The sequence below is a fragment of the Myodes glareolus genome, chromosome 14 (assembly GCF_982192425.1).
Source record: "Myodes glareolus chromosome 14, mMyoGla1.1, whole genome shotgun sequence".
Taxonomy (NCBI): domain Eukaryota; kingdom Metazoa; phylum Chordata; class Mammalia; order Rodentia; family Cricetidae; genus Myodes; species Myodes glareolus.
The window spans coordinates 55,381,358-55,407,577 of NC_142039.1; the positions used below are offsets into that span (position 1 = coordinate 55,381,358).

Below are 26,220 nucleotides of genomic sequence, written 5' to 3' on the forward strand. Positions count from 1 at the left end.
TCCATTTTCTTCAATAACAAATTTTATTAAAACAGTATTAAAAAAATCACAGGATAATTTTATTTATAAATGAATTCTATTTTCTCTAGACTTTAAATCATCGGTTCACTCTTATAACAGAGAAGCAATTTAAATAACACCACCAAAACGGAATGGAGACGAAACAGTGCGCTGCTACACAGCGCTGTGCTGCACGCTGGAAGAATTTCCAATCAGTCTTGCAACACGGTCCATTTCCAGTGAAATGCGCAGGACACTGCCAGCAAGCGCTTTCCTTCATACAGATTTTACTGAAACATGTCCTGGGCGCGGCTCTGGACTGTTTCGGAGCTGGTCAAGCTTGTGTTTTGCAGAGGCTGACATCACAAACCGCTGCCTGCTCACACAACAGCAGTCTTCAGATCCTTTGGTTTTTATCCCAATCCTTTGGAAACTGATTAATGATTTCTCCCTTAGGATTCTATTTTAAGTAGGCTACCTCAGTGCCTACACAGTCTGTGCCAACGTCCTTGACTTTTTCATATCCATGGCTTTGTTCATCAGATTGTACACTGATGGTAATCTTATTTTATCCATATTTTTGCTGTAAACATTGAGAAATATGCCAAGGACAACTAACAAGCCAGACCATACATACCTAAAAGAAATGAAAAATTAGATATTAAAATTAACAAGGTAACTCTTCATTGCTAATTATGACATGTGGTAGTCAGTCCACAATAATTTCAATCAAATAAAAACTTGCTCTTAGCTGGGCAGTAGTGGTGCATGCCTTTACTCCCAGCATTTGGGAGGCAGAGGCAGGAAGATCTCAATTTGAGGCCAGTCTGTTCTACAGAGTTCCAGGACAGTCAGGGCTACACAGATAAACCCTGTTTCAAAACAAAACATAACAAAACAAGCAAAAGCAAAATGAACAAATAAAAAAGAAAATAAAAAAACTAACCAAACACAAAACTTACTATTAGAGATCTAAAATAATAGTACAGAATCACATGTAAATGGAACAGAGAGGGGCTCACAAAGCCTGCCCTGGTCTGCTTTCCACGATTATGTACAATAAAGACCATGACCAAAAAAACTGAGGAAGAATGGTTTTCTTTGGCTTACATATCCTGAGTCCCATTCCACAGAGGGAAATCAAGGCAACACTCAAAGCAGGACTGTAGCAGACCATCAAGGAACACTGTTTACCTGCTTGCTCCTCTTGGTTGGCACAGTTTGCTTTCTCATCCATCTCATCCACCCCAGGACCATCTGTCCGGGGATGGTACTGCCCAGTGTGTTAGCCCTCGCACATCAATTATCAGTCAAGAAAATGCCCTACAGGCTTAACGACAGGCTAACTGGATGGAGCTATTTTCTCAATTTAAATTCCCTCTGGTAAGCTGACTTTAGATTGTGTCCAGTTGACAAAAATATAAGCAGTCAAAAGTCCCACCGCTGGCTAAGACATTGAAAATTGAAGGATGCCGAGGAAGAGAGTGTCAGTTTTCTTCAGGGATCTAGTTCCAGGTAGGTTGCTTGCGCTCCCATGGATGGCTCTATACCCATGTACGTAACAGCAGCACCAAGTAGACTCAATGGTTAACAAAGAGGGTACATGAAGTTGGGATAGAAGTGGGGCTGGGGTGGAGTAGGAGATGGATTTGAGCAAAACAAACTGTCTACATATATAAAGCCTCAAAAAAATTTTATGCTGAATATATACATAAAAGTTACACAAAGTGAGACTAATTTAAACTTGAGGGCTCTTAATTAGCACATTCAAAAGTACAACCTTACCAAAAGACTTAAGATTGTACTTTAAATGCCAGAGTCCTATTTATCAAAGGCTATATTATATTCAACCCTGCACTCTGCCTAGTTGTCCCAGGGAAGTAGAACACAGACGATAAAAAGGGACACATTCTGTAGGAAGCAGAGAATCATCTTTTTGGAGGGGGGGATTTTGAGACAAGGTTTCTCTGTGTAACAATCTTGGCTGCCCTGAACTCCTTCTGTAGACCTGGCTGGCCTTGAACTAACACCCCTCCCCCCCCCCCCCCCCCCCCCGGGGGGCTGGGATTAAAGGTGTCTGCTGGGATTAAAGGCGTGTGCCACCACCACCCGGCCTGGATCATCATAATTTAATTACTATAATATACTATCACAGGCATAAAGAACAGTAATCTATAGACAACAAATGACCTGTAGTACACTGGTGGAAATTTACAATATTATTTAAAATTATGTATTTGTAAACTAGTTTTGAAATCCCATTTACTGACCTATAATGTTTTAACAAACTGCTTTTAAACAGAGATAGCAAAGACTGTTGACCACTTTCACAAAGAGCCACAAACTAAGTCATTAGGATACAATTTACAGAATACTTTTCCATTGTTTATTGTTGTGTAAAGCAGCCATAAACAAAGGCTTCACAAGAAAAAAATTTTAAACATATAAATTATATATTTGTATGGGAGAAAGAAAATCCTTTACTTAACACATGCACACCACTGTACTCACCCCCATCAGAAACATGCACCAACACACAGTGACACTGGAGCACACATTCTTAACAGTCACTCACACTGGAGCACACACTCACTCATTCCTCACACTGGCTTCCACACTCCTAACAGTCACTCACACTGGCTTCCACACTCCTAACAGTCACTCACACTGGCTTCCACACTCCTAACAGTCACTCACACTGGCTTCCACACTCCTAACAGTCACTCACACTGGCTTCCACACTCCTAACAGTCACTCACACTGGAGCACACACTCGCTCATTCCTCACACTGGCTTACACACTCCTAATAGTCACTCACATGGGGAGGCATACCTAACTGACAATCAGTCTGCATCCTAGATTCCTTTCTCACACAGTCACACTGCAACAACTGGGCTCTGGCTAGGCAATTCAGAAGTTAGAAAGTAATGCTGTTTAAGATAAAACATGAAAGACGACATCTAAATTTTGAGACACTTGTTGAATTAAAAGGTACTTACTGAAATGTGAATGGTTTAGCAAAGAATATGAATGAAAGAACTATGGTCATTGCTTTTCTTCCTGTTGTCACTGTAGGGGAGAAAAGATTTAGATGTACCTTACTATCTTGGCAATATTTGTAAATTATTTATTCCACAAATATTTATAGCTCTGGATATGGCAGAACCTCTAAGGTGCCAGAGACATTGCAACTGACCAACCAACAGCCAACCAAGTTCTGTTGCTAATGGTTCCGTAGAGAACTGGCACTGATCCACTTAAAGTCTACAGACACCTGTGTAAGTATTCATCAGCTCCATGGGGTGCAGGAGCCACAACCAGAGGCTTTCCCATGATTAAGTAGAACAAGGGTTACCCTTTAACAAAGTGAGAGTTCACTACTGTCGGGCTTTTGTTTGCTTTTCAGACAGGTCTTGCCACGTCTTGCTCATCCTGCTCCAGCCTCCAGTGCCGTCACGCACCTCGTAATGGTTCACAGTATTTAGTCATGGGGACCTCCAGGAGAGGGTCAGCAATCCAACAGTGCTGCTCTTTGCACATTTGTCTTCCCACTCTGACCTCACTGTAACTCAGCCCAGGCAGAGGGCAGCCACACTTCTCCACTCAGGTCTCTACCCTCACGCGGCTTCTCTCATTCCACCCATTCTCCTGCACTTCACATTCAGCACAAGCTGGGGCCTGATCTGCAACGACTGCCTTTGGGAGACCGACTTGGTTGGGCACATGTTCCTGTCTCCCTACACTTGGAGTACAGCATCTTGAGAAAGTCCCCACTAGAGGACACTATGGCTTTCATCCTCTCAGACTCCATCCTGCTGCCCAGCACACAGGAGGATGCGATGGTAGGAGGGTGCTGAGGACCATGCAGTCTCTCACCATGCCAACCAAGGAGGCGCAGTGAAGACTGCAGGTGTGGAGACAGACAGCTTTGCCTGGAGTCTTGATTCTAGCAAGTTGTCACCCAAGCCCTTAACTTTTCCACATTCACGTTTAAATCTGAGCATGGATTAGAAAACTAACGGTGCCGGCTGGTTAGGACTGTGGTGAGACCTCTGTCCGGAGCGGTGACTAGCACACAGGAAGGACTCTGTTAGCTACGACTATGCCTATCTCTGTCTCTTACTTGACAGAGAAAATATTTCTGCCTATACCGTGGGGGTAAATGCACATTTGCAGTTCTGGAGAGCGATGCAGTACACAGTCACTGGCCCCCCTCACTACTGTGCATTTCACATCAAACACAACCTGCAGTCCTCTATAGTGTCAGGCATCACACTATATATATGATGACACATCATCACTGCGGAAGCGAGAACGTGATCTGGGGCTGGTGCTAAGAAACATCCCAGTGAAAGGCTTGCAAACTATAAAATGCACCTGCCATATTTTAAGTGCAAGAAGAGTGGAATTTCCGTAATCAATTAAAAGTATATGAAGGTAGTGTTTTCCCTGAAGGGGTTTCATTCCATCATAGTTTTACAGCAAATTTTTCTAATGTATTTAACGTTTTTCATGAAAATGTATATATTTGACATAAAAATGAAGCCTTCAGGGCTGGGGTGCAGCCGAGTGCTAGACTGCGTGCCCAGCATGCTGAGGGCCATGGGTCTGGCCTCAGCACTGCACAAAAACAAACAAACAAACAAACAAACAAACCCAAATGCAATCTGAGAAATGAGAAATTAAGACCAAACACCATTTCCTTTGGAACTAAAGACAAAACAAGCTACCAGAGCACAAGCTGGAGAACAGTATTCCTTTTAGACACACGGTCATACCCTTGTGTTTGTAAGCGCATGAGAAACACTGTGGCATTTACTTCCTCATCTAAGCAAGTCTCCTACCTGTTACAGCAAGAAGAGCACCAAAGATTTTAATCAGGGCCAGAACGAAGGAGATCCCAAAGTATCCAGTGAGGGAAAAGAGGAAGGCGTAGCCATAGGTGCGAACAGGGTTCTGCAAGAAGAAAAATGACCTGTTAGGAAAACACAAAGCAAGCCCTGAGGTATCCTATGGTATCAAGCCACAGATCTGAATCAGCCTCTTGAGCAGTAATAAGTCATTCCACAATGCAGCCAAGCAAACAATATTTAGTTTTTATTTAATGGGAAAATATTGATGAAAGCAAAAACCCTTGATGTGTACATTATAAACTTCTCAAAAATTAACTTACAGGGTAGAGAATGGATAAAAAATTAAATATCAATCATTTCTAAGATCTTTCATTTCTGATCTGTAATGTTGCATTTGAAGAGTGACCAAATCATTTATTAACAATAGCCTTTTTTTTTGAACTAGGCAAAAATAGTACAGAGAAAATTATTAAATGGAAAGTGTTTATTTTTAAAAATGTGGTTAGTGTTTACCTTTGAACAAAATGCCACTGCAGGGCCTAGTCCACTAGTGCAGGACAATCCCAACAAAATGTACACAAAACCGATCGAGTACGAATACAGAACCTGGGGGAGGCAGAAGTAAAGCACAGAGACGACTGTCATACCAGAGAGGAACTGAAGGGTGTGAACACACGCAACAATTAATCTACTCAATCAATGCTATAAAACAAAACATTTTTAAAGCGATATTGTCATTGCCCTATGGCTGAAGTTTCTAGAAATAGCTATGAATTAATACCAAATACCAAATAATATATAAATTAATACCAAATATATATATATACATACATACACACACATATATATACGCATACATATACACACACGTGCACACACACACACAATTATGTAACAAAAATCCACAGCCATATGGAACCTTCCATTTATGTTCACATTTTACTCATTTCTGGATTGTTAAATTTAAGCAGATTTTAATTTTATCATTCTATAAGCATAAATATGATGAAATCCTTAGAGCTACTTACAAGATACGAAAAATGTCCTGAACAATGGAGTTTGCAAAAGATAGGAAAATCACCACTCTTTAGCTTCCCCACTCACTTTTTACTCGTTTATTAGCTCCCCCAAGGGTACTTCCAGTTTCTAACTGAAATGCTTGCTACAGGTTAGCTATGCTACCCTGTATGTGGGCTACTCTCCTGACTCTCACAGCTAACCTAATCTTAATCCCATACTTATCACCCAGTTTTCAACTGAAGCCTGGGATTGTAATTTGACCCAAAGGAGAGCTATGGAGTAACCTAGAATACGAACCGAGGCTTCAGTTTAAAGCCTGCTGCTCTATGTTCTACATTGAGTTTCCAGGTGACCTGCACGGTCTCACTTCTGAGGCCATCCTTACCTCAGCCATGAAGAGTAGTGACACATACACCTATCAAGATTCAGGTTCCTGCTACTGAGGTGTCACTTAAGATGCCCCATACTGTGCCCAGACAGTAATGGGAAACTTATTCCTGTATGTCTTCAATGCAGTGTGCTCTATGTGAGTAACAAAGCAAGTGTGTTTGCAATGTCTGACACACACACACACACACACACACACACACACACACACACATACACTTATAGAAAAACAAAAGCAGAAGATATTTTATCTGAAGAATACTTTTAAATCTAGTGGACATTTAAAAGAAACACCTAGAGAGATTGGAGAGAGCTCAGGAATTAAGAAGGTGGATTGCAAAGTTGGGTTCTCAGCAATCATAATGAGTTGCTCACAACTGTCTGTTAACTCCAGCTTCAGGGGAATCCTGGCCTCTGATGGTATATACACACACTCACGCATGCATACACACACACACACAAATATTATACAATTAAAAATAAAACAAAAATATTTTAAAGAGATACTTGAATAAAAGGAAAGCCATACCTTAGTCTTAGACTGAAAGAACCAAGTATACAGAAGCCATGCCCCTAAATTAACTTCTAATTCAATGCTAATGTCAGTCACAATCCCCGGAGGGGTTTCTAATTTATGTAAGGGTATGAGCACCCACGAGTAATCACTGATAGTTCTTTCGAAAAGGAACAAAGATGGTTAGTCCTAACGATGAGAAACACATGAAGCTGTTCAAGTTTCTGTGGGCTAAGGCAGAAATCAATACTAGAGAATTCAATTCTGACCCTGTGTGAGGATGTGAGATAAAGAAGTCACAAGTGGGAAGGGTGGGGTGTTCAGTAAACAGAATTGGGTTTTAGCAGGATTTATTTAATAAAAAATGGAAATAATAAAACTACTAGGCAACATGGGTGAAAATCTTGAGTTGGAAAGGCCCTTTGACACATAGCCAGAAGCCATCAATAAAGAGAGAAGTTGAACCAATAAGAACTATAAATTTCCACACTGAGGGCAACACAAAGAGAAATACAAACAGAAGGAAAACAATGTCACAAAGAGGTTTCTTTTAACAGATAAAAGATTACAGAAATCAACAAGAAAAATATTGATCAGTTACACAACAAGCTATTAGCAGTGCTGGGCTCTCTTCCAACCTTCCACAGTATTGCTAGCATTATGTTTCCGGGAAGGATACAGTGGACTGAAATGCACATCGAGTCTCTGACACTGTAGCCATCTCATACATCAGCATGCACCTTCCAGACAGGAGGGAAGCCCTGGGGTACTCACCATCTCCGAGTTGGAAGCACTGTGCAGTTTCATGGCTTTCTCCTGGACGTTCCCAATGACAGCATCTGCACACAGTGCCAGGGAGATAAGCATCACACCTTTAGGGAGAAGAGATTGATCCTCTTTAAGCATTTTAATTATAAGCAAGGTTGGCCCGAAGTTTAACTGGGCTACAAATCAAAAGCAGATTGTCAAGCCCATCTGGCTGGAATGCTGAATATTCTAATCTACAACTTATTTTGTAAGCACATAAGTGATGATATTAATATAAAAAAGACAAACACTAATAAACTAATGCTACCACCAGAATCTTACTTCAGCATCGTGTCAAATAAAGTTCACACTTTTCAGTGAATGTGCAGCTACGACTCAGGATCTGGAGAAACAATGGAACGCCCAACCCTCTTGGACTTTTACAACCCTTTAGTTCCACACTGTCTCAGAGGCACCTAGAGCAATGCCTTTCTTAGCTTGCCAGCCAAACTGCATTGGGGACTCTTCACACGAGCAAGCCTCCCTTTCATGTCCACGAGGATAATGTGAACATTAAGTTGTTACACGCTGCAGTGACAGGTTCAATGGCATCGAGTCTAGGTGATAGCACTTTCTCCTGGGAAGCAGCATGCAGGTGTGCAGAAGGACAGGCCTGGCTGCCTGAGCTTCACATACAGATGAACAGGTGTCACAGTGCCATCCTTTTTTTGTGGGGTTTGCAGGCTTTCCTGTCTAACCTTCTTGATGCTGTATTAACCCTTTAATACAGTCCTCCATGTGGTCCTCTCAACCATAAAATTACTTCATTCCTACTTTGTAACTGTAATTTTGCGCTGTTATGAATCGTATGCAAATATCCGATATGCAGCAGGATATCTGATATATGACCCCTGCGATAGGGTTGGTAGATCCTCAAAGGAGTCATGGCCCATATGCTGAGAACCACTGCTCTAAAAACCAAGTGGGGACCAATGTTCATCAGCTTCTTTTATAAATATGTCTGGGTTCTAATTGCTTCCAAATGAGCCCACAGAACTCAGGAAGAGAGGGGCACTGGCTGTCTCGTCCCTCTGCTGCCTGTGTTCTCAGTCCTTCCTCCTCAGGTGATGCCACATAACATAAGACAAAAGCAACCAACCCTTGGTGCCCTTTACCCAAGAGTGGGCCTGATTTGTTCTGGAGAGTTCTGATGTCTTCATTCAAACAAAGACCGTCTATCTTTCCTACTTATTAAAGAGCACAACGAATGGGGCACTGGAAGGGAGTGAGGAAGGTTTGTCAATCTTTTACAGGAGTTTCAGGAATGGGGAAACTGCTCTTCTGACCTGTTGATCTGGAGCAGCACACACAGCCACTACCAGATGCTTTCATTCTACACCTGCATGCTGCTTTCAATACCTTGAACTTCTAGAGAATCGTCTTAGGTCTAGCCGCATGCAATCTTAGCACACATAAGCTGTTCTGAGTCAGGGGCATGAATGGGTCACTAAGGAGAAATAGGAAACATTGTATATCTGGGACTCCAAAACATAGAATGGTTGATTTCTTAAGGGTTAATTTTAAACAGGATGAGGATAGAGTGTGTAAACTGAAAGAATACATAGCTGTCGATTATATGGGAGCATTGGTAACCTGACTACAGGTTAGGTCAAAGTCTTGTACAGGCAAGCTTCAAACAGCACGGAAAGTTGTTCCCACACCCTCTACCATCTCTCCTCCCACCAGCTCTGTATGAGGCAGTGTTCTCTCCATCTTATGGGAGAGCGTAAAGGGTCTACAATTCACTCATTCTTGGCCTTATTTTTACACCACTTAAATTCACTGCAAATCTGTGCCTTCTAAACTTTGTTTTTATAGCTAGAACAGTCGATGATGTCTGTTCTCCAGTATTCAGTGTTCTCACTTGATGTGACAATCTGTGATGGAAAAAAATGAAGATTTCCTGATAATTCTTGATCCTAACGGCAATGACGGCGACCATAAGCATTGTGTGAAGTTAAGCAGTGAGGTTTCCATGGAAGCTGAGGCAGCAAGTTCCCTCAGGACTGTGGCTGTGAGAGGGCTGCCCCCAGAGGCCCAATGGTTCTATTTCAACACACTAGCTCAGGCTGGTGAACTGGGGCCAGTAAGACTGATGGTCTGATTCTTGACAATTGTAAAGCTAATGAAACAAGTATTTTCATTATAGAAATGATTATTTTATACTTTGTGCTTGAGGTTTTCCAATGTTGCCTTTCCGTATTCTCTTATGTATTTTCTTCCTTTTGTTTTTCTTATCTAGAAAATTTAAATGCTATTTTCGTCAAGAGGAATGTTGGGATGCCACTGTGTCCTTGGTAAAATTCTTTCAGTAACTTAATGAAAATAGTGTATATATAGTAAATGCCAAGTACCCCAAAATAATTTATCTCAATGGTTCTCATCCTTTCTAATGCTGTGACCCTTTTAAATGAGCTATGTATAGCTCATATTGTGGTGACCCCAACCATAAAATTATCTTCATTGCTACTTCATAACTGTAATTTTGCTGTGTAAATCATAATGTAAATATCTGCTATGAAGGATATCTGATATGCGATCTCTGTCAAAGGGTCATTAGACCCTCCAAGGGGATCATGACTCACAGGTTGAGAACCTCTGATTCATCTGCATGGTCATGAAAATAAAAACAAGATTCTAATGCTTATTCTTCTCCCTGGACATACTCTAATACTTGTCTTTCGAAAAATCTAATTGACAACAGGCATAGCACGCAATGGAGGAAACTCTAAGCCAGAGTCACAGCTCTATACATATTACCACTGTGACTTCCCCACACCTCCTGTGTGTGTGCAGGTCAGTACACACATCCCAAGTCTCCTGGCTCTGACAGTGGACGCTTTAACCGGGAGCCTGCTGTCAGCACCACAACAGTGCCACATCTCCAGAGCACTGCTACTTTACTACAGCTGGGAAAGCCTGAAAGCCTCCTTAGGTAGGAGACTCACCAACCTCACAGCATCATTTAAAATCGTCACGAAAACGTACGAATTCTTATTCAAAATAAAATGCTTATACAATTTAGGAATACAAACATACTCCTCACCTGTCAGATTAAAGTTTGGTGCAATTGTGCTGTCAGCCAAGGTAAACCAGATCAGGCCAAGGCTCATGCACACTGCAGCAGACACATCTGCAAGGTTGTAACGTTTTCCTGTGTAAGACAAAAGGACACCGGCCTCATTACACAGATACTTACCTAGTCTACTGTCAGATCCCAGCGCCTCACCAAGCACAATAGGGCTGTGCTGTTAATGCCTAATGCCCAAACATAAAGAACACTCACATCAAAGCACAGCAATCCCAGGTGAGCTAAGACTAAATCAGGCACTCCATAATCTTGTAAGACAGAAACGAGATCTTATTTTATCTGACAGGAAAACAAAAAAACAAAACATAAAACAAAACCACACACATGCACCACTTAATGGTGAGGATATGCCCTGAAAATGCACCTGAGGGGGATCTTGTTGTCTGACATCATCAGACACATACACAGACTGAGATGGCTATGACGTCACTGGGCAACCCTATCTCATGGGATCAAATGCACACACCGTCTACTGGTGACCATAGCTTCCTTACACAGTGTGTGGCTGCAATCTGGTGAAAAGTGACAAAAGTAAAAGGCACACTCCCCAATTTTAACTATGTGGAGAAACGAGTTTGTCCTTTAGTTAATGTGCAATAACTACAAGGCTACAGATGTTCCTGTGGCTTGTCAGTTTACAGAGGGAAGAGCGTAATGGGTCTGGCTGTGCTAAACACTGTTTCAGCTGAACACTATGTGAAGACCGTTAGGCAGGGGAGAATTCACCCATCTTCCTCTGCCTAATGTATTGTAACTTTTGGTAACGATTCTAAGGAAATACATGTGCCTGGTAAGAATTTTTAAAAGAGACTGAGGTATTTTATTTCCATATGAACCACTATTCTGTTGTGTTCTGAGTGAGGTGCTGACACATTTCCATTGTAAAAGGTCAACCCCAGGAAGGTATCTTGATGCACACACTGAGAGCAGGCTGCCCGAGCCCTTCAGTGATGGGAAGAGCCTCAAGACAGGGACTAAGCAACAACTTGCTCTAATGCCTGCTGATCCAGCTGCCTCCTCTTTTCATCCAGCTCGACTCAGTTGCTCTAAACCATCAGAGCCGGTTCAGTCAGGGAAGAAGTGGGTCCACTCAGATGGGCTTCACTATGTGAATATGGCACTACGGGATGCATTAAGTTCCAAGATAAAATAATAAAATAAAATAATGGCTTTTCTCTCATGTCCAAATTATGAATTCAAATACTACAGTATGTTAGAGAAATAGCAATATTTTTGACACCCTATTTTTATCAGATGCTTTACTATCACAATGTCTAAAATACTCAAAAACAGTGTTGTGGACATTTACTGTTTTTCCTAATGCCAGATGCCACAACACAGCTGCGCGCTTCAAACAGTATAAAACATGTCATTACTGTACCTTGAATAAAAACTCCTCCTAGCATAACAGGAATCAGTTTGCAGCACTTGAAGATGACTTGGGTGGGGTAATTCAGGTAGCCCAAGGAAGTGTTTGATAAGCCCATAGTACCCACAGTTAGAAAAGCTATTATCATGTAGGTTTTTCCTGGTATTCTGGAAGAGACAATTTTTAAAACCTTCATTGTGTGACCCAGTTTCATAGTACTTTAAAGATGATGGCTTACAATGTACTTCTCTATTTCTGGTTAATGTTTCTGGAATATATATTAAAAATCATTTTTTTTCATATTGTACCACTGTTTACTTGTACACTGACAAAAATCACAACATACTTTGCTGAATCATCAATGAAGTATCTCAGCTGTGTGTATAACAGTAAGAGACTCACTTGGGATTCTAGCTGATGTATAAATGCTGATCAAAGATTTTCTTATAGTAGCTCTAGGTATAGACAACAACTATCCTGATTTAATTCATAAATGAGAGATGATGAAAAAAATGTGGGCCTCTACAACGGTAAAAAGGCCCCAATCACTAATGTTGTGATTTAACTTTTAAATTGCTTTTGTTTCCAAACTTTCCATCCAGAATTAGGAAAACTGTAACCACCAAAACAGTAGAAGAACTTTTCTAGAAAAAGCTCATGGGCTTCACAACTCCAGCCATGATTATTACTATAGTGTTCTCTATTTTCCATGTTACAATAATCAGCTTCAGGTAATGCTTCTGATGCTGTCCTTGGAACCTCTAAGCTTTTAATTCTGGCTCTACCAGGGTTGCCTGAAGGAGACTCTGAATTTGGTATCTTTAGAAAGTCATCAGTATGGGCATATATCTGAGGAGTCAATAATGGTTTAAAATAATAATGTGACATACCGTATGATGGACACAAAAAAGCATTAGTCATGTAATTTGATTATGCTGTAAACTTAGATATAACCTACCTACATTTAAGCATTTGTATTGGCATTTTTCCAATTCTCTCTCTCTCTCTCTCTCTCTCTCTCTCTCTCTCTCTCTCTCTCTCTCTCTCTCTCTCTCTTTTGACAGGATCTTTAGCCCAGGCTGGCCTCAAATGCTGTATGTAACTGAGGGACACCTTGAGCTTCTTTCTGATCTATTACCTGAGTGCTGGGATGACAAGCATGTGCCACCAAGCCTGGTATATGTGGTACTGGTGACTGAACCCATTGCCTTAGGAATGCTAGGTAAAGACTCTACCAACTGAGCTACATCTCCAACTCTCTACATCTTTTATATGAGTAGACATACACTAATTTGTTGAAAAAATTCTATTGAAATGCATTATTTGACCTTTCAGTGTTGAGGTTTTTTGCTACTTAAGTTCTAATGTAGGAGCGAACACTTAAAATCCACTGTTAAGAATGGGCCTGCCCATAGGGTGTCCTTCAATTACTACCTCTGTATTTCCTCAGTTTCCCTGGAGTCTGAGCAGCCACTGTCCTTGTCTGCAAAGGAGGAAACACTACTTTCCCAGCTTAGTATAAAAACCAGTCATCATATTTCCTCAAAGATAACTGTAAACAACAGTGGCCAGAAAGGAAAAATTCCATTCATTAATCTTCTGAGGAATGGTTACAAAAGCAGGATACAGGCAGACAGGAGCCATCCTGAGGCTCAGGGCTGCAGCGGGCCAACCCCCAGAGGAACTTCCTACATGACCTTATAAAAATGTCAGCCTCTTTCAGGTCCTGTTTCCTCATTGGTGATGAGGAAGTTGCATCTCATCAGCCTACCCCCTGGATTCCTGGTGTTTCTACTTAATTCTTCAATAACTTCTTCACTAATGGCGGGGGAAAAAAAATCCTTCACTGCAAAATCATATTTCCTGTATCCCAAAGTCAGACAATGGCTAAAAATCTATTTGGTGAGGGATGATAGCACCATGTTCCGAGCATGAGAGCTATGACGTTACTCCAGAAGCACACTCCCAAGCAAGCCGGGAGTTCAGAGACTCCCCAAGTCTTGACAGAGTCTGAGAAAAGCAATGCCTGTTTAAACCCAGGATCTTTAAACTCTACGCCCTGTGCTTGTACTGACACATCATCATTATGCAGACCCAGGCAGAGAAATCAACGAAGCTGAGTACAGGTCAAAGGCTGAAAGAAGTAACAACTGTCATGGGAATTCAGAAATCACATACATTAAAGACAAGGAGCCCTGCGGCTGGATGAAGCTCTAAACATTGTGCCTCGTACAGAAATGGTTTCAGTTCACAACTACTGATTTTAAGTCTAGAGACTCATCTTTCAGAATCTTTCTATGTTTAAATCAAAAGCAAGTTATCTTACTTTCAAATATTTTCAGGTGACATGGCTAGAAAGCTGAGGTCGCCGAGCCCACACCACACCTCATCCGGCTGGCTCACACAGGGAGATACTTCCTCCTCAAACTCTACTTCAGGAGCTGTGCCCTCAAGTCCACCCTGAAGCCGCGGTTTCCAAGAGATAATGGATCATCAGCCCCTCACTATTAGTCTTGGCAATGATAGTTACTTACTTTCTAGTCCATCACCCACATTTTATCTTGGAGTTTTAGAGCACGAAAAAACAATAAAGATGATATTCGCACACTTGAGTACTTAACTATAATGGCTGCAAAAATTTACGAGCAACAGAATTTGGGAAATAAAATTAAATTTATAAAGAAATTTGTTAGAGTCTTCCAGTAAAAATCTTGTGTAAATGGATCTGAATATTTAAAACTTAATAGTTACCTATGTATTGCTCCAAAACAATAATGTAGAAAAATAACAAGCTATGATTGTTGAGGCATTAAACATTTCTATAAAAGATGGAATGTCAGGATTGTCTTTATTATCTTTTAACTGTCCCACAGATACATGAATATATGCATCTTAGATGCAATGAAAGCATGAACATGCTTCATTTACCTCCAAATTTCATGCTCACATTCCTAACTACCTTCTGTTTATGGTCACAGTATTACTGTATTTTGTTTTATATGCCGTTAAAGATAAACCAAAGCATTTTTTCAAATCTACATGGTTACTAATTTAAAAGATTTTCAAATAAGCATTCTGGATTTAACAGAACGAAAGATGTTCCTCCAGTATTTAGGAACACAGATTTCTAAACCAAGACAAGAATGTGGAAAATGGACTTGTAGGGAGTAGGGAAGCTCACAGGCTGAGAAAGAGATTTGGGCAGGTTGGTCAGAGTATGTATACATGTAAGAAATTGCCAAAGAACAAATTCCCTCAATTAAAAGAACAGAAACCTTGGATTTTCAGGTAAGGCAGCAGCCTCAGCGTGACTTGGTGAAGAAACAGCCATATAAAAAGGATTCTATTTCCAGGCAATGGATACACCAATAGAAATGGAGCTAAGTCAAACTGCTTGGTTGTTGTCTGATGAGGGTAGGGGTGGGGCAGAGGCCTCATCCAAAGGAAAGTCAGCGCTGAGGAAGACACAGGCAGCTCCACCCTGGGGACAAGGCCAGAAAGAGTCTCCACTTCAGTGGTAGGTTTTGGGAAGACTGATGTCTCAGGCAGATCGGTCAGTGCTGGAGAGAAATCCTAATGAGGGCAGTGGCTGGGAACTGACTGTTTAAAACTTAGCTACCTCAGCAAAGGCAAGAAAAGCAATTAGCCTTGGATGAATACCTGGCACAAAGGAGATCTGTGTGTGCAGGGTTCCTCCTACATGCCTGTTCATAAGCTTGGGTAATTTCTTTGTAATTTATATTTTAACTGATACATGAAAACATTAAAAAGCATGCATATTAGTGGAGCCCCCCCCCCAAAAAAATAAAACTTAGCTACCTGGGGTGGCCTAAAACAAGGGAACAACGGCACACCAGAGAGCCTGCTGGAGGACCTGAGAACTCTGAAGGCCCAGGAGGCTGCTTGGCAGCTACAGTGGCATCCCTCCACAAGGGCGAGGAACAGTCAAGCGGGTTTCGCAGCACAGAAGAAGGAGCTTTGTCTGTACAGGTCTGTACAGAGTGTGCCACACTTCTAGCACACCTGCTAGCCCCCTCCAAGCAGAATTCTAGTGACACCAGGGGACAGATACTATCTAAAGAGTCATAGGAGGTGAAGGTCTGCCCAGTCCACAATTGCAGAGATTCTGCTGTTCAATTGTTCACTTTATTACTATATGCTGACCTTCTTTACTACTTACATCTTAATTGGAGTTCAAGTTATCAGCTACCAAAAAACTACAATAGCTTGTGTTCAGTTTCCATTTGCTTGGTAGGTTCACTTCTATTCTTTGATTCTCAGACTAATAAAGGGAACAATTGAACAGCAGTTATAACTACTGTAAATAAATAGGTACCAAACACTGTAGCTCATGATTTCATATGGATATTAACAGACATAAAAAGTCACTAAAGATTGAGTACAACAGGGAGATTTTATAGTCAATTCTCACCTTTAGACAGGTCATTCAAACTAAAAATCTACAAGGAAACTTTAAACTATAACACTGGTTAATGGATTTAACAGATACAGTAGCTTCATATCAGTGAAAAAGGGCTGGCTCAATATACACAAATTAATGTAATACACCACATAAATAAGCTGACAGACAGAAATCACAAGATCAACTCAATAGAATGTAGAAAATATCACAGACAAAATTCAATACCCCTTCATGACTAAAACTCGTAAGAAACTAGCAACAGAAGACATCCACATCAAGAAATTCAAGTCTCTAGATGGCAAACCTATGGTCAACGCTATACTCAAAGTGCTCAAAATCCAGATGTCCTCCGACTACGCACGTAGGCTGTGCGCTCAAGTTTTCTCTTCCTTCCTCCACTATTTCACATGCATAATACAATTTGAAAAAGCAAAAGAGCATACTTGTTAAAGCATAAAGAGAAAGAAATAAAAGGCATACAAATAGGAAAGAAAAAAGTCAAATCATCCACATTTGTATACAGTGTGATCCTATATTTAAAGAACAATATTTATCTGACATTTAAAGAACTCTAACTAAAGATTCTTCTGATTAATCTTATATACCAAAATCAAGTTTGCTAAGGAAGAAATGAAGAAAATCTTACTTATAACTATTTAAAACAAAACCACACAACTAACCAAGGAATAAACTTAACCAAGAGTTCATGAAAGACTGCTCTAATGATACTTACAGACAATAAAGAAAGAAACTGAAGACATTGGATTGGCAGAATTAACATTGTGACAGCAGCTGTATTAGCAAAAAAGTGATCTACAGATTCAACACATAAGCACTAAGGACCTCAAAGCACTCCTAATAGAAAGTACAATGCTGAGGGTATCACAGTGAATTGCACTGTAGAGCCATATTGATAAAAAGTATGACAGTGGACCCCAACAGATATAGACCAACAGACTAGAAGACCGAGAGGGAAACTCGTACAGGCATGAAAACACACAACGGGAAAAGACAGCCCCTTTCAACAAAGGGGCTGGGAAACTGGACATTCATATAGAACCAGATCCGTATCTCACCTTGCAAAAAAAATGAATTAAAAATAGATCAAAGACCTTAATATAGGACGTAATGCTCTCAAACTATTAGGGGGAAAGCACTTCAAGCTACAGGTATGGGCAGTGACATCATGAAAGGTGCTCCAGAAAGGTGGGGAACAGGCACATTGATCACATAAAGTTAAAACCTGCTCAGCAAAGAAAACACCAGAGAGAGGACACGGCATACAGAATGGGGCAAAAAAAGTTTGTGCTAAGTATACACAAGTCAGGGGATTAAATTTAGAATATATTATCCCTCCCAAATAAACACTATTAACACAAATCATGCAGTAAGAAATAGGCTAAGAAATCAAATACAGACTTCTCAAGAGTAAATGTGAATGGTCAGGAGATATTTGGAAGCATGGGCAGCATCCTTAGCCATCAAGTAAACACAAATTCAACTTGCTTTGAGATTCCACTTCAATCCAGTCAGAAAGGTTATCATAAAGAAAACATATGGCAATTTGGAGGGGAGGAGGAGAAAGAGGAATGTTTACACCCTGCTGGTGGGAATAAAAACTGGCACCACCACTATGGAAAACAGTTATGGCCCAGCTATGGCCCTCCTCATCTACTGAAAGGATGACAGGCCACACAAGCACTGGTACATCCACGTCTACTGCTCTACTATTCTCAATAGCTAGCCCAGACATCTAACAATCTAGGAATAGCTGAAGAAAACAAGGTGTGAAGAATGGAGCTTCACACTTAGAAAGGGGACAATGGAGAAGAGGAGAGGGGAGGAGATAAACAGGGCAGTCAAACCCCTGTGACATGAGAGCAGGTAAGGGAAGGGGGCAGCAAGAGTGGGGCAGGTATGACACGGGGCGCAGTGTGGGAGGAGATGAACTAGAACACATATCTAGAATGCCATAATGAAACCCTTACTATTAACTCATTTAAAAAGAACCCAGATTTCGACCACTAGACACTCAGTGACAATGTCAGGGGATAGAGCCCACAAAACACTAACACTGTAAAAACTATTAGACGCTTGACACTGGACTTTTGCTTATCACTGTGATGGAAGCGCATTTTAAATCTTTCACTGGGCATGCCTTGGTCATGTCATGAAAGTTGCATCTGAGCTCTCTGAAGGAGTGTGTCTAATCATGAACGGACCCATGTTCAGCTTGATTTTGTGACGCTGCAGTTAAAAGGGGGGATCTACTTTGTTCCAGTGCATAAATGAATAGATGCATTATTTTAAGCAATATTTTATATTGATTAAAACTCATGATCAGATGTTAGCAGGAAATGTAGAATCATACACAGTTGGCATGCTGGCCTTGTTTTTTTTTTTTTCTTTCAGATTCAACCGATGCAGGTAAGCGCAGCACATACCTTCTCCTTTTGTCCTGAATGAGCTGAAGTTCTATGAGGCCAAATATGGAGTAAAATGCAAACTGCACTAAAGTAAGGTACCAGCCATAGGGCTTAAAGCCTTCCATTGAAAATATCAACTCCTGGAAGAAGACAATGAACGTTGTTAAATTCAAGGCAGACACTAACTTTCAGTCAACTGTTCTGAGTATATTTTAAAAGCAAGCAAGCCATACTCCATCCAATTCCACCTACTTCCACCAAATCACTAGACTTTATATGACTTAGGCATGAAAATTAACAGAGAAGTAACTAAAATGCAATGTCTTCTTATGCTTCTTCATTAGAGACATAAAAAAGACCAAAACTAAAGTTGTCCTTAACAAAGTAGGTGGCTAATTCAAGAATTCACACAAACAGCTGATTTCAGTATAGGCCAGGCATCTACAAGCTGGTTTTCATCAGGAATATGGGTCATATTATAGCATTTTCAAAATTATGTGTCACAGACTAGATGAAAATCTTCCTTGTATAGGAGATGTTTAATTTCTCTAAACAGTGTGCATTTGTTTCTTTCTCTTTTCTTTCTTTTCTGCCTCCCTCTGTCCCTCCCTACCTTCTTTTTTTGAGACAGTGTCTCATGTAATCCAGGCTAATTCTACTCAGCCTACAGTGGCACTGAACTTCTGATCTTCCTGTTTCTGTGTCCACAACACTAAGATTCTAAGCATGTGTCACCATGTGTCATCCTGTTTATGCTGAGAAATGAACCTAGGTCTTAGCGGCTGCTAGGCAAACACTACCAAAAGGGCTAAATTCCCAGCTCCTAAATACAATATTATACTATGAAGTAACATGTTCATTAATTACTACTCAGCCATTTTAACACGTCAACAAGAGTACTTACAAATGTAACCTAGTTTACTTTTAATTAAATGATCTGAACTTTCCATCCTGTAAGAGTAATGGGGATGTATAAAATAGCTCCTAGCCACTTTTTACTAACTACTTTGATAAACAATTACAAAGATTTAGAAATCATGTAAGTATTCACAAAGCCAAAGCAGCAAAGCTACAATTTGAAGGGTTTGTGCAACTAAAAACTTTGCATATTTTGTTTTGGATAGAAGTCTGTTAATTATTCAAACAGAAAAAACACAGCTAGTAACACTTACAGACTACGTACCAAGACAGTAAAGTCCTAAGTGAAAGTGTATTGCATTGATGGACATGGCCATGTCAAAGACTCCAATGCCTCAATAGCATAGGTGTGCCAAAGCCTTCCTCAGGGGATGACTCAGGGGCATGGTAAAGCCTTCTTTTCCTCCAAGTATGAAAGTTGACAGTGTATGGAGAAAATGTTCACCCTGGCTCTCTCCCCACCCCCAATATGGTCATAGCCTGAAGACTACTTCACTACAGAGACTGCTTCTAACAAGACTAGTAGACCCTGCCTCCCTGTTCGCTATATTTTAAAGTTACCCTCCTTGTCCAAATTGTATACCCTCACCTCCCTGTTTAATTGTGTATAATAAATATGCTAAACTTCTGGGGTGCTGTGGCTTCTTCATCTGAGAGCCCAGTCCATCCGAACCCAGCTTTCTGTGCCCACGTTTGTCATGTCTTCATTCCCTCACTATCTCAGTCAGGAAGTCCCCTTAGCCTTGCAAAGCATTGTAAATAAGCATTGCATTATTTTCCTTTGCAATAGCTACTTGTGCCCCCAAGATATTTGTATCAGAGGCATTTTGAATGAAAATTCGTCTTAACAAGAAAAATTCAAATGCCTATTCCTAACTGCTGTGTGATGTTGTATTTTGTTTTATCATCTTCTAGCTGGGACTCAAGTTACAAATCATACTCTATAGTATTTTTACATAATGTTCTTTATGACATTCTTGTAGTATAGTTTAAAAAGTCAAAATTTAATTGTATGTATCTATATAATGCATTTCTATAAGATAAATGGACTATAATGTTTTATAAGAATTTCATGCATGAGTAAGGCCACTCAAATGTGGTGCTAATGAACACCAACAGTTTATGTTCCCTCTTGGATTACTGAGGTTCTCAGATATGATGTAGTTGAATTAAAAACTAAGTTGCTAATCATTAAAAATATGTACCAAGTCAATGCACATTAATAACACTGGGAGCCATTCAAACACACATATTCACAATGGACTGAACCTTCGCCCATTCAACCATGGCTCTGAAGATTAGGAATTTTCTAGTGGCCAAAAGTATAAAATCACCTCAGGCTACAGAGCAAATACAGGACAGGCTATTGCAATGTTAGATACAGTAAAACAAAATTCATAGAAAAGTAAGATTACCGCAAAAATGGATAAAATGAGAAACAAAACAAGAATGAGAATATCATAGGCACCAGAAAAGGAGGGCAGGATTAAAACGCTGTATTTAAATGAAATAGAAGAGCCTTCTAGCAGAGGGGGAAAGACAGAAAACTTTTTTTTTTGTTGGCCAGACTTAGTTTGTAAAATGGTCTTCTATGCTAGGTGTGGTGGAGAGTGTCAACACTCCTAAGATGGAGGGAGGAGGCAGGACTTTGAATATAAGGTTGGTCTGGGTCACAAATAAAGACCCATTCAAAACACAAGAAAACAAAAATAACCTTTTCCCAATGAAATCCAAGAATCAGGAATAAACTGTGTTATTTTCAACTTTATTGCAAAATGATCTTCCTAGACATCAACCAATGCTCAACTCAATCTCTTTAACAGTCAGCAGGGGTATACGTGTGACTACACGGCTCGGAGTGAAAAGCACTTGCGTCCACTTTCTAACATCTACACAACAGCTCACAAACTCCGTTAGTTCCAGTTCTGGGGGATCCAATGCCTTCCTCTTACTTCGTTGGGCAACAGGCACACATGTGGTACACTTACATATATGCAAGCAAAATACTCATACACATAAAAATAAATAAGTCTTCAAAGATATGAACATACAGCTGCAAACACCTACTTTTGATTAAATATTTACAAGTTTACTTTCATAACTTTAATTTTGCAAGATAGTCTTTCTTTCCACCTTAAAATATTTAACTTGGAGAGTCTGATTTTTACTCTTAGTAGTCCTTTTAAGAGGCTATTGTTCTATAAAAATCTCCAGCTCTGAGAAAACTGGTAGTCTGTAAATAAAAATATCATGGTAAAACAAGTAGTCAAAACCAACATGGACATTAAGTGCTAAAATAACTAACACTATTATAAACAAAGAACTACTTTTTACCTGTAAGTATCCATAAATTAGGTAAAATATAAAAACTCCAGCAACACATATGAAAAACTGTGTGAGCTTGTTAAACTTGCTGAGGTTCATGCCCAGCACCACAATGTCATCAACTGACTTGATGTGTGGTGACATTGTCTGGGTTTTGGAGGGCACAGTGATCGAGACATACTTCCTGGAGTTGTTGAACTTGAGGTCCATTGTTCTTGCTTTGCCACATTCAAGGTCTGCGACCTTGTCTTTGCTGGTTTCCAATGCTAGGTCCAGTCTTTCCTTTTCTGGCTGGGCCTAGGGGAGGGAATAAGCAGTTATGGTAAATCACACAACCAGTGAAGCTGTATCAGACTCAAATAATCCAATGTACACACTATACGATTTACAGACACAGCTAAGTCACTCTGGGTATCAGTGTTACCTTCCACACCCCAAACAAGCAAGTACAAGACCCTCCTTCCCCAACCCTATCAAACACCGGATAGCATCAAATTCATCTCCATAGCAGGCAAAACTAGGACTACATATGGTAGCATGATTTTTATCACCTAGTACATATCTAATCTAATGAAATAAAATGTAAAATATTTTCAAATTATAGACAACCTTGTAGTAGAATAAAGAAAAAGCGATGCTTAAGGGTTGACAACCATACAATCTATTTGCTAGGTAAGCTTTGAAACTAAAGCCAAACAAGTGTAAGATTTAGCAACAGCATTCCTTAAATTGAAAGAAAAACCTGTCTGTTGCCCAGGCTGGCTAGAAGGGAGAAGTCTTAGTGGCTTGAACACTATGGTTACAAAGCATGGGCTACTAACCATGACTGAGAAGGCTTTCTTTCCCTGTGGAGAAAATGGTTCAAATTTAAAGTTGTTGGAAAAAGGCAGAAAAATGTGGGGTCTGTTTGTGTGTGTGTGTGTGTGTGTGTGTTTTGGCAGTGAAAAAATTGTGAGGGCACCACTGACGACTGCCAGGTTTTTCTCTGCACTTACAAAACCCAAATCTAATGAACTCCATGTAAGCAGTAAGGGAAGTGCAGAAATCATGACAGTACATAGGATGGAAAGACTGTCTTCCTGTACAACTTCACGGCTGGCGCTCCACCAAGAGAAAATCTGGACTCCAAGGGCAGGAGAGGACAATTTTGATGGGGACTTCACTTAAAAATTACCATAAAAGAAACTGTCGTGCGAGCGTTGGAAATGGCAAGAGCTAGAGTCCACTCTCAGCGACTGCTTCTAACTAGCTGAGCTGCACACATTAAAAAGAGAGCTCGTTAACACCAAGGACACTTGCCCTTTATGTCTACACTTTCATAAGTACTTTTATTGTTTGTGTTTCTTTTTCCTCATGCTTTTCTTCCTCATTCTGGCTTCCCTTGCTGTGTTGCAATCATCTTATCTCCCTCCATAAGATTGTTTTATGCCATGCTGTAGAACATCCTTGACATAGAGTTTTTATAGTAAGTATGTTTTAAATTGTGCTTCTCCAACTGTGCTGTGTTTCAGTACTGAGGAAACAATGTTCTGGCCTATATTCGATGGCAGGCACAACAACAGCGCACAGGGCACCTTTTAAATAAACAAAGGTTCTGAGCTTCTCTTCCCTGATTTCTTTCAATAAAAGGCCTAACCATTCAGCCACTCCCGAAAACAGAAAACTTCCAAATGCTATGGTGTCCTTTCTGCTTGAGTTTTTTTCTTTAGGTCATATTTGGGCTCAGGGTTGGTGGTCCCCTTCTTTGTGACAGCTTTGCATCTTGGTATCTGTCATGGACATTTTTTTATCTATACCAGAAAAAAAATAAATTAGCATGCCTAGTAGACATGCCTCAAACTCCAGCTCACATCTATCTCACTTGGATACACTTTTGAAAGGACCATGGTGTTGGCAAACTTGCTCAGCAAAACTGAAAGTCTACAGCAGACAGAACTGGGCGGCGAGTGCAGACGATGTTATACTTAGGCACACAAACCCACACACAGAATGAGTCTTACAAAATCAATTTCCTCCTCGTACTGACAACAGAATATGTCTCCAGAAGGCAACTCTTTCCCGACATTGCCTTCTTCTGAAAATGCTTATAGTTAAATGCCAAGCACACAGCACCAATTTAAAGCAGTCCCATGGTTTGTAACTTAGGGGTCTGAACTATAATGCTACCTGAGGAGTCTAGGGCAAAGCAGCCTCTCTGAGCTTCCTATATTAATAGCTGATATTGTTATCTAAAGAATCAGAGCCACAGAGCTAGGGCTGGAGAGGTGGCTCCATGGTTAAAAATGTTTATTGTTCTTGCAGAGGGTTCCTAGCACCCATGTTAGGAGGCTTGCAATTGCCTTTAACTCTGCCTCCAGGAGGGAGTCAGACCTCTCTTATGTGTATGTGTGTGTGTGTGTGTGTGTGTGTGTGTGTATATATATATATATATATATATCCATTCATGCACACACACACACAAACCTAAAAAGAACATGGGACAAACTCCTTATGTTGCAGGGTAAAAGACTAAATTACATAAGGAATCTGACATCAGCCTGTCTCAAAAAAAAAAGAGGATTAAAAGTAATCAAACAATTAATACCTTGCTTTGCTTTAGAAATTCGAAATAACCTCTGACACTAAAACTGGAAGAAATTATTAAAATGGATTTCTGCCTCAAGTCTCTTCTCAAACCCAACAAACACTTAACTTTAGCACATGAAGGTAGAATTAACAGCAAAAATGGAATTAAAGAAAGGCTTTCCAGTTATTGAAAAAACACCAGAAATAGGTGATGTTGACTAATAAGGACATACTAAAATAAAAATTATCTGAGATTATTTCTTTAAAAACAATCTGTGCGTATATGCCACAGATCACAGGTGGGGTCAGAGGGCAACTTGGGGGAAATCGGTTATCTCCATTCACTTTGTGGGTTCTGGGGACCAGGCTTGGTGGCAAGTGCACTTCTGTGTTGAGCCATCTCAATGGCCTCGGCTTAGCTCTTAATCTAGTTCTTTTTCTAACATGAAATAAATAGAAACGCTTTCTATTACAGAAAGGTGGCATGTGACGGAAACCTATCGTGTACATAGCCTGGAACTTGTCACACTCAAGTGACATGCTTGTCTTCATGCCTCGGGTGCGCTCTGCATGAATGACAGTTTGAGGAATAAGATCACAGAGGAGAAAACAAGACTGATTTCATATATACCGCATCACAAAATGTGTGAGAGAATGGTGATTTCTGAAACTCCCCCCTCAGGGACTAAAATTAGGATCTAGTCTATACACTGAGCACAAGTAATGCTATCTAAAATATTTTCAAATGCTAGCAGTGTTTTTTTTCCCCCAAGTTTCAAACTATTGCAATTCACTTATAAGAAAAACATTAACTAAAAGATCCGGATTCTGATATTCTACTGTAGAAGAAATGCAGACGTACTCTTTAAAAACATAGAAAAAACCAAACAAGTCTTGTTAGTATAACAACAAAAATTCCCAGTGTTCTTTCTTTCTTTTCGCTTTAAGAAGAGAAGTCAGCTGCAAAGCCGGAAAGAACACTTAGGGCTTTCAGCGACATAAACTTAATAGCTCTGCAAGAACAGTTCCTTCGTGGCAAGACAAACAGGCGCGGGGTACCGGAGGACCAGACACAGACCCGGAAGTAGCTCTGAACAGCAAAAACAGTCTAGGGAATCCGAGAGACCGCCCAAACCCAGACAGCAGGCTAGGGAAGTCCGGGCGGCGGTCTCACGCCAGGACGGGAGGATGCTCTTCCCGGAAGCGCTCGCCCCCACTACCCCCAACAGGTCCGCGCCCCGGCCACCCCGACGGCGGCGTCCACTTTCTTGGCCGACGCGGCGTGGGCGCCCACCCCAGTCCTGCCTGACGACACCTGGCGAGACCCCCCTCCCAGCTCCGCCGCTGTCACCTCCTTCTCCGCCTCCGGTCCTGCTCCCGGGCCGGCCACCGAGGCCGCCACCTTCCCGGAAGGTCTTCACACTGCCAGACACCAGCGTACCACTTCCGCCTAGGCGTCTTTGTGCGCATGCGTAGGGGCGCGGCCCCGCCCCTTTGCCAGCCCTCTTGGCCCCTACCCCG

The 26,220-nt window shown here is 40.8% G+C and overlaps 1 protein-coding gene across 2 annotated transcripts; it reads right to left on the reverse strand.

The window, feature by feature from the left end:
• Positions 1-26,200, reverse strand: Slc35b3 (solute carrier family 35 member B3). 2 transcript variants are annotated; one of them, XM_048422379.3, is made up of 10 exons: positions 26,051-26,200; positions 22,316-22,431; positions 18,910-19,031; positions 12,055-12,209; positions 10,629-10,736; positions 7,550-7,647; positions 5,368-5,460; positions 4,846-4,957; positions 3,001-3,070; positions 1-637 (listed from the first exon to the last, which is right to left on the reverse strand). In XM_048422379.3, the coding sequence occupies exons 2-10, from the start codon at positions 22,361-22,363 to the stop codon at positions 487-489; spliced, it is 957 nt and encodes a 318-aa protein (XP_048278336.1). In that variant the 5' UTR covers positions 22,364-22,431; positions 26,051-26,200; the 3' UTR covers positions 1-486. The 2 variants fall into 2 exon arrangements, with proteins under 2 accessions (XP_048278336.1, XP_048278267.1); XM_048422310.3 differs by having other exon boundaries at positions 22,144-22,431.
• Positions 26,201-26,220: the final 20 nt, after the last annotated feature.